General features: G+C 38.9%; 1 protein-coding gene across 3 annotated transcripts in view; it reads left to right on the forward strand.

The window, feature by feature from the left end:
• Positions 1–6,745: 6,745 nt before the first annotated feature.
• abcc9 (ATP-binding cassette, sub-family C (CFTR/MRP), member 9) overlaps positions 6,746–14,340 on the forward strand; it is a 56,415-nt gene continuing 48,820 nt past the window's right edge. For all 3 annotated transcript variants that reach the window (XM_066705319.1, XM_066705320.1, XM_066705321.1), the window contains exons 1-8: positions 6,746–6,821; positions 7,236–7,452; positions 9,073–9,241; positions 10,498–10,639; positions 11,534–11,655; positions 11,928–12,094; positions 12,457–12,699; positions 12,908–13,108. In XM_066705319.1, coding sequence (XP_066561416.1) covers positions 9,097–9,241; positions 10,498–10,639; positions 11,534–11,655; positions 11,928–12,094; positions 12,457–12,699; positions 12,908–13,108 — 1,020 coding nt within the window. In that variant the 5' untranslated portion in view covers positions 6,746–6,821; positions 7,236–7,452; positions 9,073–9,096. The remainder of the gene's footprint in view (positions 6,822–7,235; positions 7,453–9,072; positions 9,242–10,497; positions 10,640–11,533; positions 11,656–11,927; positions 12,095–12,456; positions 12,700–12,907; positions 13,109–14,340) is intronic.

The raw sequence follows: 14,340 nt of genomic DNA on the forward strand, positions 1-14,340 counted from the left end.
CTGAGACTACGTTTTCCACCTCCATCATCCAGGCATGAGTTCATTGACTTGCTCCTGCAGACCCTGGCTGGTCAATGGCACGCCAAATACACGCTGTACTGGACGCACGTGGTGGTCCAATGCTCTGTTAAGTGACTTTACATTGGTTCTTCCATTTATTTTGTCCACTACCTGTATATTAGATTATATGTTGGAAAATTATGTAAGTCACCTTGGATAAAGGCATCTGCTATATGACTTACTATTACTTTCACTACTATAACTACCAATAATTATTATTATTACAGTTCTTGGCAGATGCCCTTATCCAGGGCTTATTACAATATATCACATTATTTTTACATACGATTACCCATTTATATAGCAGTTTTTTTCTGGGGCAATCCAGGTAAAGTACAACAGTACAACAGCAGTGTCCCTCACCTGTGATTGAACATGCAACCCTCTGCTCCTAACTGCTACTCCACACTGCTGACTGATAATAATACCCTGTAATATATTAATGTTTTCAACAAAAAAAGTCAAAGATGCAGCTTGAACCATCTTTGCAGGCAGCATTTGACACATAACATATCAATTAGCCATTCCATCATTTGTCTATATCCATTTATATAGCATTTAATAATAATAATAATGATAATAAAAATAATGAGTCAACAGACAACAATCCTCATCCCATACCTGTCAAAGGATTAGATCAAGTCAGGGGGGAGATGGGTGCTGTGTATAGAAAGAGAAATACAAGTTGTAGCTGCATCCTGTTAACGTGACATGTTTACGTAGGCTGATCTTCAGAATGCCACCAGTTTAAGTTCAGAAAAAGACAAAGTCATTCTGCAGGAATTCTAAAACAGAGAATGAGGTAAACAGAAAGTCTGTGTGGCTCCCTGTCACATCACTCACTTTTTTGTCTTGCTTATACCAAGTTGTAACTGCAACTGCAGTCCATGTGTAAAGGAGTAGCTCACTTGACCTGTGTCTCCTCAGTGAATCATAGTGGTTATGTTTCTTTGTGGATTGTCCCACACGTACCATTCTAGGTATTCATTGCTGTGAGAACAGCTACTCAAAAGTACCTCAAGGTTGAAGGCAAGGGAGTCACATCGGGGAAGTATACCAGGTGTGTGCTAACTTTCAGTCTCAACAGTCTTGGAAGATGTTGAAAATATGGTAAACTCATACATTTGTTTCATGATATGATTGCTCTGCACCCTTCCAAATCAATAAATAAACAAATAGATAAATTCTTTCTTTGGTATCTTGACCTGCGTTTCTGGTTTGTGATGTCTGACTCAATTAAGAAAGATTTTTAAATATGCTGTTGTGTCTTTTCAATCCTTTAAATCAGAAAATGCAGGCTAAAGCTAAAGTGACATTGGGAGTACTAAGGACATTTCAAGTTGTAACACAGGCTTATGGGTTCTTCAAGAGACAGCACACACTGATGTGTTTCCAAATGCTTCCAACTTGCAAAAGACAATATTCCACAAATGGGCCATTAAAATAAAAGTGGAAACTAACACTATTGGTTTTAAGTCACCCCGATTAATTAGCTATTAGCATTAAGGCATCAAGATTAATTATTTATCTGCTTAGTTCTGAGATTCACTATTGTCTCCAACCAAAGTTACAGATTAAACTCACTAAAGGAGCCTATGCTTTGGACTTCTGAATTATTTGGTTTCTAATTTTGTTGCTCTGTGGAAACAAAGGAAAATGGCACCCAGCCAGTAGCACATGTGGAATGGTGTGAGAAGACTCAAGTCAAAGAGGGAATTAGCATTAGCAGTTCATAGTACCTCATGGAAAGTTTTATTATTTTGAGGAAATATTGTACTGTTTACATTAAAGAATGGTTCATTTTTAAATTTGATTTTTTTTTATTTGTATATAATTGGCATATTTTTAGATGTTCCTTTTTGATGTGGGAGGTTTTTATGTAATTGTTTTTTGCGTGGGGGATTTGTAAGGGTCATTCAGCACTTAATCTTATAATGAATGAAAGCAGAGCCTGCATTCAGATTATTATTTTTTCCCAGAGTAAATTGCTTTTCGCTGCACCCCCCGCCACGCACACGCAGACAGTCACGCTTACATTTTCCCAGGCATGTACAGGCACATGGACAGCTGTGTATGCCTTGCTTCATACTGACCATGCAGTGACTAATTTAGATTTACCAGTTAATCTCCACCGTGGTCTTACAGAGCCTTGCAACCTCTGGGCATTCAATTTGAAGAGAAAACAAATGCTTTTGACTTTTAAACAAACCAAAGAGAGGGAGACAAGGATGTGAGATTTTTTCTTCTTTTTACTTTCCACATTTGTCATCATCTGCTATACTTGTGCCAACTGTACTGACAGGCACGCACATGTGCACACACACACACACACACACACGCACACACTCACACACACACACACACACACACACACACACACACACACACACACACACACACACACACACACACACACACACATATTCCTACCAGCTTGAGAGTAACAGGAGTATCAACTGGCTGCTCCAAGTTGTGTGATTCGATTAAAGAAACAATTTATGCTGATAGTTCCCTGAGGAATATAAACATATAAAAGGGGGGCTGTTTCCCTCACTGGAGAACCAGGGCCCAGCACTGGTTTCTCACGGTTACAGCCAAAGGATGTATTGGTACTATATCACACATTGCCATGCTCTGCAAAGTACCAAGGATGCTGACCATGGTAAAAACCATTGTGTCAGACTACATTTTTAAATATGTACTACATTTTAGATCTACCACTTTAGTCACTTGGCACTAAGCTGTGTTCACCAAAAATATCATGTCCCTTCAATTCAGTATGTTTCTCTTCTTTTCATTTGTTTGATTTGGAGTTGGCGTTGCTGCACAAAAGGACTGTGAAACATTCCACACAAAGCAAGAAGCCCATTCTATGATGTCTAAGACGTTATGAACTTGGGTTGAATTCAAGAAATACTGATATATTCTCGTATGCCACTGCACCAAAATATCAGCTGATGGTAAGATACCAAGATACGATATGTTTATCATACTTTATGCACTTAATCGTTAAATAAAATAATTTGGATGAAATAACCTTTGTTTTTTAATTTTATTTTCCAAACAGCTTAATGGCAAATATGTATGTTAGTTATGGTAGCTGTAATTACTATTCCAAATAATTAACTAGGGACAGGCCTTTTATGTTAATTATGAGTCTGTGTTTTTCAATGACAGGCTCAGTATGTGTACAAAAGAGCAGTGAAGACAACTGTGAATTTCCCAAGAGAGCTGAAAAGATAATTATGAAAGATGATAGCAGTATACTGTGGTAGAAGTACAGTAAAGTGTGGGAAAGCAAAGAGAGAAATCATGGTAAATCATGGAGTATAGTATCTTATAGTAAACCAATATACATAGCATGGAAATCTAGGGTAAAAGCAAAGTACAGTTCGTGCATTGTATCGCCACAGTGAAAATTGACATATTACCATGCCGTCAAACACCAGCTCCCTCTTCCCTAATCCCCCTCTGTCTAGCCTGTTTATTTTCCACTGCCTTCACTGCTGGAGGATCTGTCATTCTCTGGGAACTGGGAACCCTTTGATGGGAGACACAGGCTCGACTTCCTGTGGGTGACAGAGGCTGCAGTTGGGCCCCTTCTCCAGGGAGGCGGGGGGGTGAGAACCTCAGTTGACTGATCACACACTCCTTTCCTGTTCTCCCCATCACACTCCCCATCCTGGCATGTCCTGTCTCTGGGCACACTCTCCACCACCACCCCCAGTTCTCATCTCACACTCCCACACTGGAGACACCAATGTGATTCAACTCAGTTGGCGTCAGCATCTCCAGAACTTGTGCTGTTTTTTCCAGCAACACATGTGTGAGAACTTCTAATTAATGGAGGCCTATGGGCGTAGTCCTACATTGTATGGCATTGAACCAACATCGGGGCCACTAAGGATATGCTATCAGAGTAGTTTCCTATGTTGCATGAAAGACATAAAAAAGTCCCAAATCCATTTATCCCAGGAAAAGAAGCAAATAAAGAAGCTCCCAGAGGAGTTAATCACACTGATATCTGCTATCAGTTTCCATGGGTGAAACACTCAACGTTCCCCCTCAGGTCATTCCCACTTCAGTATGCTTTCTATCTCAGAGAGAGTTCAAATGAAAACAAACAGGAACAATTTAAGAGACTATTCTCAGAATATGTAGCACAGTTCGCAAACAGGATGACAAACACACACACACAACATCCTGGCTACAAGCATGTTCAAGGAATTCTCAGGCTGATAGAGAAAGAGAGCTTTAACCTGTCACAAATGTAACTGAAATAAATCCACTTCTGTCCAAGCTTTGAGAGGACTGACCTTTTCAATTCACCTGCTTAAGACACCTCTGAAGGAAATCACACGAGTCTTGCTTTGTAAGTTAATTGAGGGATTCTGTCTCAGTTTTCTTCTTTGTTCACACATGCTCTGTGTGTTTGCTATATTTTAGCTCATTGATCAATCATCTAAATGTGTTTCAATGCAAATGTCTCAATCTGCTTCAACACTCTTCAGGTTGTTTAGGAAGCATGCTTGGAGTCCGGCACCTAATGGTCCTTCCAAAACAGTATCACTACCACCATCTTGGTATTATTATTTGATTTTTTTAGCAGATGGTATCACAGGTGCAGTCTGGACACATATGTCTTGAGTGGATGCCAGAATATGGTCAGGTATAAATTAAGACCTATGTAAAAGAGATTGGGGTGTAAAACAGAGTTATCATGCACTGTGGCACATTTTATGGTAATACAGTCATATCAACAAGAACACAAACTAAATATAGTCCCTACATACAGAACATTAATCCAGATTTATTTTATTGAGTAAGGAGGGGATTTGGATCCATCCTGTTTAACATCTGCAGACAGGCTTTCCTGTGAAACGATCTAGCAATGACCGGATTGCACGGGTCATTATGCAGATATCAATATCGCGTTTTCAATTAGGTCTCCTGGCAAGAGCAGGGGGTAAAATACTTATTTAAACACACACACACACACACACACACACACACACCTAGGCATATTCCTGTTTAAATATATCCTCACATACTATCTGTCTTTGAACTTTTACTAAATAAGTACACATTTCATAATACAAAAAAATGTCTCCAATGTGTCTACCGATATGGTATGTGAAGGTGGGAACACTATGGTGCCATTAGTTCTGGTGCACATGCGTCTTATGGCTGGGGATTTCAAACATTTTTTAAAGTCATCATTAGAACTTCATTTAAAAAGACACATACTGGAAAGCAGGAGATCACATTTTCAAAGTACTCACAGTATGAAAAATCTGATCTTTTATCAGGAAACATAGAAACGTGGGTTTAATCCGTTCCGATAATAAGACCAAAGGAATGCGTCAGTAGCTGTGTACATAATTCATTATCATCCGAAAGCAGGTTTCTGCGCAGACTGCATCATATTCTGCTTTACAGTTTGCAACATTGCTTAAATGCAGTCAAGATGCGATTGTAATCCCCCCCCTGAAATGTGCTAGTGCAGTATCTTGGTTGAAGGTCGCCATAGCATGTATGTTCCCGCATGCCATTTGCTTGCAGTAGCCGGAGTGGCTCTCTCCTGCGCTTTCTGCATGCATGTCCTATTCGCTTTCCACCATCATCGCTCGCTGATATAGCGGGACACATCAATGGGAGCTATACTCTTATCATTTCTCAGCGAGGAAGGAAGCGTAACGTAAACCAAGCACATTCAAAGCACACCAATAAAAGCTGAATTCACATATTTCCGGTAAGTGTAAAACAACATGTGTTTTATTGCTTTTAAATAATAGCATTAGATTCCATCATGCGCTTTAGTCCCATATAAATGAAATATCTACTGCGTTTTCGGTTTTATTTTGATGCTATTAAGCTCCTGCTTTACCGAAATAAGAGAAAACGGACAGACCCAGTTGGTATACATGGTGTGAGGTGCCCGCTTCACCAGGCTGTACCAGGTGCTGCTGCTACAATATCGAGCCTGTGCTTTAATTGATCTATTATTATTATTATATGTATTGTTATTATTGTGAAAGTCGTGTTCAAGTGCATTCATCCCATTGTCCTCGTTTATTCAGTAAAGGAATTCGTTGGCTATTTATTTATTTATGTATTTATTTACGTGCTTATGTATTGCCTAATGATACGGTCAGTGTGGGCACAATAAGTGTATGTCAAGATTACCTTATTATTGGGTTTTTCCCCTCTATACTTCGAATGTCCCCGTTGATTTTGTCAATGAAGCTTTAATCTCCCAAGTGTTTAACTGGCAAGGGGATATGTGAAAGCACATACATAAACGTAACAACTACAACTAATAACAATGATCATACATACATATATGATTGTACTACGTATCCCAAAGCGTTATTTTAGATACATCAACTATTCTATTACTGCTACTACTACTACTATTATTATGGGCCTTCTACTACTACTACTACTACTACTACTACTATAATGCAGTTAGGTTGCACACTTTTCTGTAGTAATAAACGCGACTGGAACACAGGGTGTAAAGATGCAAAGCCCAAGAGGAGTGTCAGGGTATTGGCCGTGAACAAGCTTCTTGCTAAAACTATGGGTCAGGACTGTCAGCGTCACCAAACACGCCGCAAAACATCGCTCGCATTCGTGTAACGCAGATGCCCGCAGGTCTGCGCTGCTGCACCAATGGGATCGGTGGGATTCTGCATATCTGCGCAGAATTGCGGATACCTGCGCTACAAGAACGCGACCATCACTCGGAATAAACAGAAGTAAGTAGTGACGTTTCTGGTCACTTTCCTCACTAACAACGCGTCAGGAACATGTGCATGGCAGACCAATAACTAACGTACTGATCAAATACATAAATACTTAATAATGACATGTTAATCTCAAGAGACGCGAGAACATATCGAAATAAATGAACATATAGGCCTGCCCTAATTACGAGCATGCGCTGTAATCACTGGTTTCTAAATTGATTAATCAACCGCAACAAAAACAATTACATCTTCATAGCTTTAATCAACAACAATAATAATATGCATTTAATATGAATGTTGAGTTTCACCATTTTGTGGGATAAGTGATTATTCGTAATTGTAGAAGTAATAATAATAATAATAATAATAATAATAATAATAATAATAATAATATGTCATTCTGCCGGCCTACTTCTGCCGCAGTCTCCCCTTGTGTTAACAGAGTCGCTGTGCTTGAGGGGAAGTTTGTCCCAAAAGACTTGAACAAGTTTGGAAACCCGATAGGAGGCAGCAGCAGCTGAGGCACCGGAGCTAAAAATAATCCGCTTCCACTATCATTGCTTGAATACATATTGGAAATTCGGGAATGGGACTGAAAGTGTGTTAATAACCCCCGGGAAATATCTATATATTATCTGAGGTAAGACTTGTGCTATTTTTCCTGTTGTTTGTTTGTTCCGTTTTTGTTCATGAATAGTTGCTCACTATTTTGGGTGTGTGACAGACACAGGTTCATGTTATACTTGATGCAGTAAAGTGCTGTCATTGCGTTGTGTGAAGTTTGCTGTGTGTTAAACTCATTAGATAAAGAGACTTTGACATTTTTAAGTACTTTTTGTCTGCCAGGCTATGCAGCTGTAAACAATTTGGCCGTTGTTACAGCATAGTACAACTTTTTAAAAAGTAATTTTTCATAATTTGATTTGTGTACTATATATATTCATATTCCCCACTGGGCTGGATCGATGTGTACATTATTCTGAAGGTATTTTTGTTGACCTGAAATCAAATCAAATAATCTGGTTATATTTAAATTAAAATGACAACATGTTTATAAAGTTAAAGTAATTTAATATAAATATGTGTATTTGTTGCATAGTTACGAAGGTCCGCTATGGGGTTCAAGGGCAAAGTCATTTCTATAACAAGATTCCGCACACTTAGCCTGGAATTTGAAGAGTGGTCAGTTTACTCAGTGGCCCAAAACAGATTTGAAATTAAAGATATGATTGATTTTATTATTATTATTATTATTATTATTATTATTATTATTATTATTATTATTATTATTACTACTACTACTACTACTTTAAAATGTTTTTAGATTAATGATTGACTAGTTCCATCAGTCTGATTCAGGAATGCACCCACAACCAGTCAGTTTCAATCAAGTGGCAAAAGAGTTTTTTGCCAAACCCCCTACCAATCTTTGTGTACAGCATGTTTACGTTTGGCTTATCTTTCCAGTTTCCACAGTAGCAAATTCAATTTTTACTGTGGAATTACCTTAAATATCCAAATATTCATTTAATATGGCTATATCTATGAATTAGCCAAACATTTAAATATTCTGAACCTAATTCTGAGCTTAAGTACTGCATTGTAGTGGCAAAATGAGAGACATGTACTACAGGTACTACACACCATGGACTACACAGTTTTAGGCCCCAACAGCAGCCTGAACCCCAACCCTTATATTTATAGCTAGGCACATGCAAATCTATGCACAATTGAGTTAACTCTGGAGAAATTCAATCCTAATCTTAATGAAAATCTATGTTTACTGGAGACTCTAACCCAAACCTTGCTGGACTAAAATCATTACTAAACTTTTAATGCAATATTCTGTCTGAATTACTCAAGATCATAATCTTAAAATAACTTTAATGGCTGGTTGTAGCACATGTACATCAAACCTAGTCTTTCAATTACAATGTAATATTGGAGCATTTAAACAGGTGCCACAACCCATCTCTCAGTGCGATATATCTCACTGGTTATGGAGGAATTTTAATTTTTTAAGCAAAAAATCAACAAAACAATTTAATTGCTATTTTTTGTGCACCATAAATATATTTGCATTGTTATTACACAACATTCTATCTCTAAATGCAATGTGATACTCTCTATTTTATAATTTCATAATATAATTTAATGAGCAATGACAATAGCTGTGTTTTGTGGATTTTACTCATGCCACTTGACTGTGTGACTCTGGTTGATGAGACTACTCACTGCGTCATGTCTTGTGCTCTTCCAGGTTTCTCAGAACCCAGCTGGCATCATGAGCCTGTCATTCTGCGGCAATGACATGAACACGTCCTACAGTGTGGAGGATGGGGTGTTGAACAATGGCTGCTTTGTGGACGCCCTCAACTTGGTGCCTCATGTCTTCCTCCTCTTCATCACTTTCCCAATTTTGTTTATCGGTACGAGAATCGAGCTCCTTCCAGTACTGGGAACATCTGTGATCTATGCCCAGGACCAGAACATGCTCAGAAATCCTATTTTACAACACATCCTTAACTTGACAGAGGAGAATGTATAGTAAACATGACCTGTTTTGTTTGGTCCACAGCCAGCACTGTGACCTGCAACATGAGCATCTCATAATCTAAAGAATGCATGAGTCTGATGATCTTAAATGAAGTCCCAGCCATGCTTTACTGTGAAAATGAATATATATTAAAAAACGACAATGAACCTCGTGTTACACCAGATACGTTCACAATGCACAATCACAAGGGTGCAAATTAACAATGGAATATCAGGCATTCTGGGTGGATTTACTTTGATTTTGTGTTACTTTAACTGTACTTTTAGTTATTTGTTTAAATGCACAATGGTTTACATCGATAGGAGATGTAATTTTCTTTCTTTATCGGATCCTGACGTTTTCTTTTTTATATGCTGGTTCCATTTTTTTCCTTTACTTTTTTTACATTATAAAAATACTGTATCACAGTTCAGCATTCTGTTGGGATGCATTATCGACTTAATGTATTTTTCTGCTTCATCTGTATTCTCTGAGGGAAGTCAATTTTCAATTTATCTTAGTTATTTTTGCTCTGTCTGTATGGGAAATGTCTCGCATCCACATCTATTAATCTAGTGTCCCAGGCCCTCTTAATAGACACTTCCTGGTAGAACCTTTCATGGAGTTATTTTGATGAGCTGCTGTGAGAAAGCCCATTTCCTGTTTCTTATTAAGAAACCCACTTTGCTGTACAAGAAGGGAGAATCAAAGACAAATATATAAGTTGACTATTAATAAAACAGTACCTACCACAATTATGTAGCAGCAATTAAGGCAGCATTCCATTCATCCATCCATCTTCAATACCGCTTATCCTGGTGAGGGTCGCGGGGAAGCTGGAACTGATCCTGATAGGCATAGGGCGCAAGACAGGAATACACCCAGGACGGGACCCCAGTCCATCAATGGGCAAATTAAGGCAGCATTATTATAGATTATTCAAATTGAATGTGCATCACTAGTAACTTTTTGGTTAATAACAACGTTGCTGCTTTTTATGTCTTTAAAATATGATTATTGTGTATTTATTAGCAGTTGCCCCTTCCCAGTCGTCAGATAAAAAGTTAACCAACCATTTATTCATATTTTTACTTTTATGAGTTACAATATTGCAGAGACATGTGAATTACACTTCTTCTACCTATGCAGGCTGGGGTAGCCAGAGCTCCAAAGTGCAGATCCACCACAACACCTGGCTTCACTTCCCTGGGCACAACCTGAGATGGATCCTGACCTTCATTCTGCTGTTTGTCCACGTGTGTGAGATTGCAGAGGGGGTGGTCTCCAATGGGTATGTGCCCCAGTCTTGACTTGTGCAAAGCACATCAATACATTTTCCCTAATTATAGACACATGAGAACATTACCTGAGTGAACACATCTCTGTCTGACCCTGACAGCATAGCCAAAAAGTGTCCAGAGAAGCCTGTGAAAATAACTTGTCCAGAAATCAACCAAGCAGTGTACTAAATGAGTGGATGTTATTGTACATTCAGTAATGCACTTGAGCAGAATCCCTCTTGAAGACTAAACTAAATTATTAGCAGAGAAGAAGAGATTCAATCACCTCAACCATCTGCAGGCTTTACAAGATTTTTTTGTTAACGCTGAGATAAGCCTGACACATGACCAAAAACAAATGAAACTGTGGTTTTCACACTATTGACAAGCTTTCAAATATTAGTTGTAAATGAGCATTAAAGTGTAATTATTAGAATGGGGGCTAATACGTTTTTTATCTGCATAAATTATAAAGGTTAAGTTTTTAATGGCAGAAGGAGCTCAGTTTATCCTCTCAGTGACGTACTGCATTACATCTAAAACACTGCCCTTGAGGAGATACATGTAACACCTCATTTAAAATGTATGAAGCAAGGATCAATGCAAACTATATAAGGATTGTATAAAATGTCTTATTTCCAATGCTTTTTCCTGCTTCTTTTGGCAATCGGGGCTTGTTTAATTCAGTGATGCTGTCCTTTTCTATATGAACAAAACACCTACAAACCTGCTCGAGAATGAAACAAAATACAAATTCACACAATGCCTTCAGTTAGTGGGTTCAGTATCCACTTAGCAGTTCATTTGTATCCTGTGGTCAGAGAGTTTCTGTTTGTGTTATGAGTTGTGTTATGTTGAATTGGGAAATATGTCACACTTTTTTATGTTTTTGTATCTCTTTTTAGGCGAATGAATTCTCACCATCTTCATCTTTTCTTGCCTGCCTTTATGGGGTTTATAGCAGCCACTACATCTATAGTGTACTACCACAACATTGAAACCTCCAACTTCCCCAAATTACTGCTAGGTATGTGGTTGTTTGCTGAGGCCTCTGTAAAAAATTACGGTTTTGTTCCAGAAATTAGTTTTCGGGTCTCACAGGGGCCACCTTCAAGAGAAGTGTGACCTCTGGCAGGGGTTATATGGACTGACCAGCAGAGAATCAGCATACTCCACAGATGGGAGATTAAAGAAGATGATGATGATGATGATGAAGATGATGAAGAGATGTAGAGAATTAAAAAACTTTGAGAGAGTTTTTTTTTCCTTCACTGACTGTAAGCCATGTCTTTTTCACAGCTCTGTTCATTTACTGGGTGCTGGCCTTCATCACAAAGACTATCAAGCTGGTGAAGTATTATGATCTGCAGGTGGGGATAAAGCACCTCAGGTTCTGCATCACTGCCATGCTGGTGGTCCTGTACGGCCTGTTAATGGCAGTGGAGATTAATGTCATCCGGGTCAGGGTGAGTGAATTGCTACCTGTCTTCCTTTGTCCCATTAGTAAAACACCCTCTCCCTTAGCAAAGCTTCCCCACCTAATGAGGACATAAGAAAGGTTACAAATGAAAAGAGGCTCCCTGGCTCTTCTCGCTCATTTGGATTGCATGGATAATAACAAAGGGAGCCAAGAATTTATTTCAGCTGCTTCTGGAAGCTTCTGTCTCCTTCAGCATCATAGATAGGCAACTTGTTCAAGATTCGCACAACACTCTATGTATAGAAGATGTAGTATGTAATGGAAGAATCTGAGCAATTTCCACAATTTTTGAAGACATCCTTCTGTTTCCAGTGTCTCTAAATCTGCTCTGGCTTGTGTGTTTTGCAGAAGTATGTGTTTTTCACAAACCCTCAGAAGGTGAAGCCCCCCGAGGACCTGCAAGACCTTGGAGTGAGGTTCCTGCAGCCATTCGTTAACCTGTTGTCCAAGGCCACGTACTGGTGGATGAACCCTCTGATCATTGGTGCCCACAAACGACCCATTGAGCTGAAGAAGATCGGGAAGCTACCAATTGCCATGAGAGCTCTTACCAACTACCTTCGTCTGAAAGATACTTATGAAGAGCAGAGGGTATGGTATTTATTTCTTCACAAGCTCTGTTATTCATTGTCTAATATACTCATACTTTAAAGAGAATAGCTTTCCTTTAAGCATTAGCACCATTTATTTTAGCTCTTTTTTCCTTGCATGAAAGATATTATGGTATTTGGTACTGGAACTGGACAGGCAGTAGAGATTTTCAAACCATTTTCTGTTCCCCACTCCTTCCTGTGAAAAGGAGGTGAATGACCCGGAGAAGACCCCCTCGATGTGGAAGTCAATGTATCGGGCATTTGGACGGCCCATCCTGCTCAGCAGCACCTTCCGCTACCTGGCTGACCTGCTGGGATTCTCCGGGCCCCTGTGCATCTTCGCCATCGTCACACGGCTCCAGAACAATGGCACCGTCGCCAACAGTACTACCAACAGTACTGACGAAGTAAGTGAATAAAACTGACCACCGTTTGTAACACCTTTCAGGCTGTGTGTATATCTGGGAAATGAAGCTTGTGTGTAGATATTTATTTTATTTTAAAATGTTTCACTTTGGTACTCTGATAGCCAGTATCCTTAAAATGTTAGATTTGGCTACAAAACCAACAGGTGAGAAAACCCTGCAAAAGTGCAAAAAGTGCCCTGCAAATGCCCCAGCAGTGTTGGTGTCCTTACAGCAGAATTCTGTAACACTATTGCTATTCTTCACATGCCTGTAAACTTTGGTGAAGACTACTGGGCATTAGTACTCAACTATGTAAGGTTCGGACGAGGGAGTCCATTGTTGTACTGCATAAACAATCCAGTATAGCAAAAGGTAAACAGACTGCGAATCCTGGACAGAGCAGGCCTGCATATCTTCGTGACATGGAAAATTCTTGACTCACATCACACTCTCTCAGCTTACTTTGATCATACGTACAGCTGACTAAGACTAGAGAGCCAATCTGGAAAATGTCAGTGGCTGATTCTTATTGTTCTTTTTTATGTTTATATTGAACTCTTCTCAAAAATTCTCATGAGCAACAACTATTTTTGTTTCTGTAGCACCCCCTATGGGCTGTACACGACTATGACACCCTCTAGTCTCAATTGCTTTGCACAGGTTCCCTTCAAATAAATGAAGACCACTGAGCTTTTATCATGTGTCACCCTCAGTCCCAATGAACACCATAAAAACACAGGGTCAAGCAATTAGTGTTCTACAGACCACCATGTGGCACTACACTACAAGTGGACTGGAGCCATAAACATACAAAATGTGCAGAAACTGTGAATACATATTAAGTGTAATTTAAACAAAGTGCAAATTTAGAACAAAATGTTACAAAGTGATTCAAATTGAAGTGTAACTTGCACGTGCATTAGATAAACCCATTTCATCCCCAGACCAAATGCAGTGTAGGAGCACACTAAACCCATTCCTGGCTAAGGCAGAGACACAAGCATGTGGGCTAAAATAATAAAATACAATAAAAGACATGAGAACAATAAACAATCTTAAAATCCCTTGCGGCAGATTAAAATGTCAAAAAAAAGAAAGCAAAAACTACTTTAAAATATACAGTGTCAAATGTATTCCTTTCACAAAGCGTGGACTTGACTGATAATCGTGAAATAAATACAATATTTAATTTGGGTGAGTTGTAATATGCAATGATATGTGTAGGTCTGTTG

This window comes from Amia ocellicauda, chromosome 5 (genome assembly GCF_036373705.1).
Source record: "Amia ocellicauda isolate fAmiCal2 chromosome 5, fAmiCal2.hap1, whole genome shotgun sequence".
Lineage (NCBI taxonomy): Eukaryota > Metazoa > Chordata > Actinopteri > Amiiformes > Amiidae > Amia > Amia ocellicauda.